Source organism: Cariama cristata, unplaced genomic scaffold (genome assembly GCF_000690535.1).
Source record: "Cariama cristata isolate BGI_N322 unplaced genomic scaffold, ASM69053v1 scaffold17561, whole genome shotgun sequence".
NCBI classification, from domain to species: Eukaryota; Metazoa; Chordata; class Aves; order Cariamiformes; family Cariamidae; genus Cariama; species Cariama cristata.
In genome coordinates this window covers 153,851-159,860 of record NW_009600055.1, presented here as the reverse complement: position 1 = coordinate 159,860, position 6,010 = coordinate 153,851, and the positions used below count along the sequence as shown (strand labels likewise).

Genomic DNA, 6,010 nt, shown 5'->3' with positions numbered 1-6,010 from the left:
GCATTCCTGAAGATCTGGGCTGAAGTTCTAGTTTTGCCACAGACATTGTGAGTGAGTGTGGGCAAATCACGTGATCTTTTTCTGCCTCAGTTCCACACCTGTAAAATGGCTTTGATGGTTCCTTAGTTTGTAGAGGTGCTGTGAAATGTAATTGTCACTTCCCTAAATACTACACCGATGGGGGTATGAAAATGGAGTGGAGTATGATTGCTATGATGGGTATGATATGACGCTTTTTAAATGGACACAGGATACATGCACCAAAATGTATTAAAATGAACAGATACTGGAAAGAAAAAACAGTTAGTACTTACATTTGATTAGATTCATAGCTACTGTTCTACTGCAATACCTGTACAAGACAACTTGAGTCAGGAAACTGCACGGCCATGCCCACACTGTGATACTTTCTAGTTTGGAGCTGATGTGTCTTCAGGCTGCTTTGTTGTGTCAAGTAGACTGACAGGTTTGGGTTAGTAGAGGTTTCCTGCCAGTCATTCCTTGCAGGTTGGATCACACTTGCATGTTGTACATTTGATGCTCTTGATTTAGAGGGGCAAGTGGGATCCCAGAACCTTTATCTAGAAATATATATTTAAGCTTTTGAAGCTAATGTTAAGACTCTTTCTGAGGTGAAAAAGCGAGTTCCTTTGGTGTGCAAGTCATCTCTCAGTTTTTATGGAACTAGACAGTGTGGTTTGCAATTCAAAGCTACTGATAGTACAGAGCTGCTGAGACAAGCAAGATCCATGGAGCTTGTGGATAGCTTTAACCACAAGGGAAGGTTTTGTTTTCTTATTTTTGTTACAGTAAACATGCCATGTGTCAATTCTTTTGTAGAGTGGGCTGAGTTCTCTCCTTATGAGGTGGCCATACCAAAATACGGAGCCTCCATTCGTTCAGAGTATTTTGACAGTGAGTTCTTCATGGGAAGGCGGGTGAAGAAGCTGCCAGAATCTCGGATCTGCTATCTGGAAGGTGACCTGGCAGTGCAATATAGTTTATCACAACATGGTAGAAAGCATGGTACTAGCCACTGATCTGTGTACAACACTCTTTGCCAGCAGGTCTACTCTAGGTCTTGATTCAATGGGCTTTTTACCCCTTTTGTACCCTTTCAGCTCTTTGTAAAACTTCTTTCCTCCTGTCCTCCCTTTTAACCTGGGCAGATTTGGGAAAGTTGCAGCATGGTTCCCCTTCCCATTTTCTGAACTAAACAAGAAGGTGGAGAAGGCAAGCTGAGGAAATAGTAAGCCTTTCTTCCCTGACAAGTCATCAACTCTTCAACTTCATCAACTGTATTTCTAGACAATGCATTGCTGGGGTAGAATTGGAAGGAGCTGAAAATAAAATAACTCATCTAGAACAGCCCACAACGGTGAGAACCATCGGAGCTTTGTGGGTTGAGAATGGTGTCACTAATCTTCCCTGCCCATAAGGATGAAGGAAGCCCTTTTAACCTCCAACAACTGCTTTGACTGGCTGTTCTGCCTCTAAAGGGGAAGAAAAGGGGAAAAGCAGCTAGTCAGAGGAATCCATCTGCCCCAGGCAGATTTTAAATCCTTGTCAGAATTTTAGATTTTGATAGCAAAAACAAGGGTCCAGTGGAGATAGAAATCGTATTTCTCTCACTGTGAAGTCTGTTAGAGATTGAATTTGTGCCTCATGTGAATACCTGGCATGGGATTGAATGACAAAGGATAGTTCTTTCTTTCCCTAAAGCAGACTCACATATGGAGCCAATTCTATTTTGATCCTGGACCAGTTGAACTCCACAGAAACAAAACATGCCTGAAAAGAAAACATGGGTCTTAGATCAATTTAAAGAATAAATCAGTTTAAAGAAGAGCCTTAAGCCTGTATGGCTTCAGCACACTTTCAAAGCCTGCTTTCTTTCACAAGTACACAGTAAACACTCTAAAACATCGTTTGGGTGATTGATACGTCTCATTTTGTTACTCTGTACTATTCAGCGAATGGTCTATGTGTAGTTATCTCTTGAGAAAGAGCACTGAAGTGCTGACACCATTACGTTTGAACTCTACGTGAGATCTACTGCTTAAGCTATGTCATGACAGGGTCACTTCATGTGGGCCAACAATACGTAGCATAGATAATGGTTAACGTGGTGGTGCAGTATTTTTTCCCATGTGGTTTGATTTGCAGGTCTTTGGACGAACATCTTTACTAGGAATTTGCTGGATGGCTTGTACTGGTCCTCAAATTCAAATGAATTCTGGGAACGATGGGCGAAAGATATGGTAGATCTAGGTAAGAGTTTCAAAATCAGTGTTTGGTCTCGACCAGACAGGGCTTCCTATTCAGGAGAGGATTAAGAAAGATACATTAACCTGAATAATGTCTCACGTTCTCCCTAAATTGCTGGATGTTACGTTGCCTCACTGTGGATCTTTCAGCATGATTTTTCACTTGTATCAGAGTGATGACTATGTGATGTTTTAATCTTATTTTATTTTATTTTATTTTTAACCCAGAGGGGCACACTTCGTGCTAGTTACAAATGTTTTTCATTTAAAATTTGCTCATGGTCTGTTAAATGACTCCTCCCATGAATGCAAATGAGAAGGGTGGCTTTTACTTGGAGGCAAAAGTACAAAGTCAGTGTGTCATTTGAAGAAGTAAAAGACAAAAGCTGTGCTTGCTTTAAGCAAAACCAAATATATCTTTGTTTAAATGGGATCAGTGATGTGCCTAAGTTTTCAAGCAGAATGCAAGAAACAGGGAGGGGAGGGACCCACAGGAAGACAGCAAGGGCAGCTAGCCAGCAAAGGTGCCCTGCAGAACAGATTGCAGATGTTTTTTCTCACAGTTCCTTCTCTGTTTCAGAAAAACATTCCCCTGAAGATGATGTCACTGTCATCGAGCCTCCATCTTGTTTGTCAGGGAAATTGTATGAAATGTTTCAGGACATTATGACCAAGCGTCCACTACTGGGAAAATCTCATAACTTCCTGAGAGGCTTAGAATTTCATAAGGATTATATCCATCAGAAAAAATTTATTGAATGGAAAGGTAACTGCAACAAAGAGTTAGCTGCAGTGTGCAGGTAACATCTCAGATTTTTTTTTTTTTTTTTTTTTCCCAATTTATTTTAGACTTTGGAAATCTCACATTTAGAGATATTGTCTCAGGGTTTGGAAATCTGCTGAGATGAAACTATGTTCATGGTGTCTGTTTCTTTAGGGTAACAGGTTAAAATGAACTAGTCTGTGGGCCACTCTTTCACCTGACAATATCTGTAATTTGTGTCAAAGCATGCTCTTCTACAGAAAGTTTTTCATTCTGCGTAGGTACAGTAGTCAAAAGATTCAGAAAGGTTAGAATCTTTTGGCGTCAAGAAACAAAGGTAACACCAGAAACAGGTTATTATGTGGATTAGGTGAAGGAAAGGACTGGCAGCAAGCATGTGGTTGCCCATATGTGAGGTATTTCTACCTGATGATTTATCCATCCAGAGACCTCTCTTTAACCCTTCAGAAACAGAAACACCAAGATCCAGCAATAGAAAGTTAAAGCTGCATAGGTTTAGACTGTATATATTAAACAAACAGACTGCATAGACTTGATGTATGAATTGAACAGAAATTTTCTATGGCCTGGGCTCTGCAGGCAGGCAAAGTAAACAGTCATAATAGTTTAACCTCAAAATCTGTGAAACAGTCTGTGAAATGATAGCCAGGTGATGGAGCTGAGGTTTTGTGCATCACAAACCTTCCTGTAATCCCAGCATCCTCATTTATTCCATGAGCAGGCAGCATTATTAAGGTTAATCTGACTTCAGCAAGAAAACACATGTTCTCTGCCTCCTCTGAGTTCTTATCTTTGGCAAGTTCTGTTTTATCTCCCCTATTTCATGCAAGTTGCAACACTTTTTGTCCCTGGCTGCCATTGCTACGTGGTTTGCTGACAATGGCAAGAGATGGTGAAGCTTTTTTGAGGATTAAGGCAGAGCTGACAGTGTGCTAAGTGCTTTCAAAATGTTCAGTAAGCAAAAAGTCTGTGTCCTAAGAGTCTGCTCTAAGGAAGCAAGTAAGCAAAGGAGAAAACAAGTAGCATAAGAAAGGTGGGTGAGAGAAGGAGCAAGCAAGTAGCGTAAGAAGGTGGATGAAGGGTAAAATTGTCAGTCAGTAAATGTTAAAAAAAAATATCATTTTCCTTACATTTGCTGACTAGCAATTTTGCAAAAGCAAATGGGTAGAAGTATATTTCAAGGAGGATTTGGAGGAAGAGGGGACACTAAAGACTACCTCATGGTAGATATTCTACAAATAAAGTAAAGTAAGTGGAAAGCATGAAGTCTGGAGCAGGAAAAGGGAAACTGAAAATCTAGAGAGGGAAAAATTAGCAGATTTTTAAATCCTTTTTTGGCTGCCTGCGTGAGACCAAGCTAAACCCAGGTATGGCTCCATCTCTAGGAGCAAGAGGAGATGCCAGCTCTGTGAGTCTCCAGAACATAGCTGTGTTTTAAAGGCTTCCCTGCAGCTCAGGTTATCTGACACATTAAAACAAGACTTTAAATGCCATGTGAAAAGCCTCATTTTCATGGTGAGAATTTGAGCGCTCATAGCCTGGAATTAGTGTAATGCATTTACAGTAGGGTTCGTGCTTTCAAGGTTATTCCTGAGGCAGGAGCTCTTTAAAGTCCCTTTTTGGGTGTGGGATGGAAGAAGAGACTCTCCCAAGGAAATGCCTACTTCTAATTCACCTATCCAGCTATGAATAAATGCTGCACAGTTCCATCTCCATGATAAGAAAATGGGGTAATGGAATTTCAACTAAAAATATTCACCAGGCCAAATATAAAACTAAAAAGTACTCTCTGTTTCTTCTGTGAGAGACTGCAAGCAAATGTCTCTCATTACAGCGGAATCTGTGAATTCTCAGCAGCCGTGAATGCTAAAATAAGCAAATAATTTTGTAAGGACCTGACAGTGAGGGAATGGAAAAAATATGAGTTATTACTTCAAGCTGCTGTCAAACATTCCAGGCTATGGAACAAGCTAGAGTTATTCTGCATGGTTTAAATCAACACCACAGAATGAGGCCAAGGAGGCAGAGAGATTGGAAGAACTGAAATGCTGGAACTTACCTGCGTTAATTATGTGATCAACAGTTTCTTAAAATACCTAAGCACAAATGATTTAAGGCTCGAGGGGTCTGCTCTGGGCTTTGCTACCTCATTTTGTGAACTTGAGGAACACTCTTAAACCACTATTTTGGTATTTGGGACTAGAAATAGTACCAGGGGAATAATAGTGGGGTTGCTGTCTACAGGGCAGGCTGGAGGGGTTGCTAGCAGAGAAATAAGAGTCTAACTATCAAAAACTGGCTTTGGATCCCAACTCACCAGTTAGTATAATCCACTTTTGGCTCCTTTGGCTGTTAATGTGAGGTTTACTTAATTCAAGCAATATTTATGCTGTATGCATGGTGTGGTATTTTTTTGCAGCATGGCTAAGATAATTCATCTGAGAGATCACTGAAAGCAGGTTGAAGTCAGATTTTTCACCCTGGGAAAGGAATCTAATCCTGAGAATGCAAAAGCCAAAAAAGATCAATGCAAAAAGCGCAGTGATGTACTGCATTTTTTAGATTTGTTGCTACACTGTGACATTGTTTTTGTTGTTTGTATTTTTCCCAGTTCTTAGGGGAAAAAAAATCGGCTAAAGTCTGTATTCTGTGAAAAAAATCACTCCCCAGAGCAGCTGTGAGACCAGTGGAGTCTGTGTCTCACCTGTCCTCTGCCTGGCTGCCTCACAGCCTGCCTTTGTGAGTGTGCCGGGGGAGTGTGGGAACAGGCCAGATGTGCGCAGATGTGCAGTTTGGAGGGCGTGCTCCTGAGGCCACGTTTGTGGGCTCGCGTTATGGAGGGAGGTGAGCCTGGTCTTGAGGGCAACCAAGGGGCTGCCCTTAACATGTAGCACAGACAGAATTACTGACTCCTCCTTTCCTAGCAATGCACCACTAACTAGATTCAAAATGTTTTTCA

The 6,010-nt window shown here is 41.0% G+C and overlaps 1 protein-coding gene across 1 annotated transcript in view; it reads left to right on the top strand.

Annotated features, from left to right (window-relative positions):
- LOC104169098 (cytosolic phospholipase A2 beta-like) overlaps nucleotides 1-6,010 on the top strand; it is a 74,996-nt gene that overhangs the window by 64,453 nt on the left and 4,533 nt on the right. Inside the window, exons 18-20 of the mRNA XM_009709913.1 lie at nucleotides 841-978; nucleotides 2,167-2,271; nucleotides 2,848-3,042. Of these exons, the coding sequence (XP_009708215.1) occupies nucleotides 841-978; nucleotides 2,167-2,271; nucleotides 2,848-3,042 (438 nt within the window). The remainder of the gene's footprint in view (nucleotides 1-840; nucleotides 979-2,166; nucleotides 2,272-2,847; nucleotides 3,043-6,010) is intronic.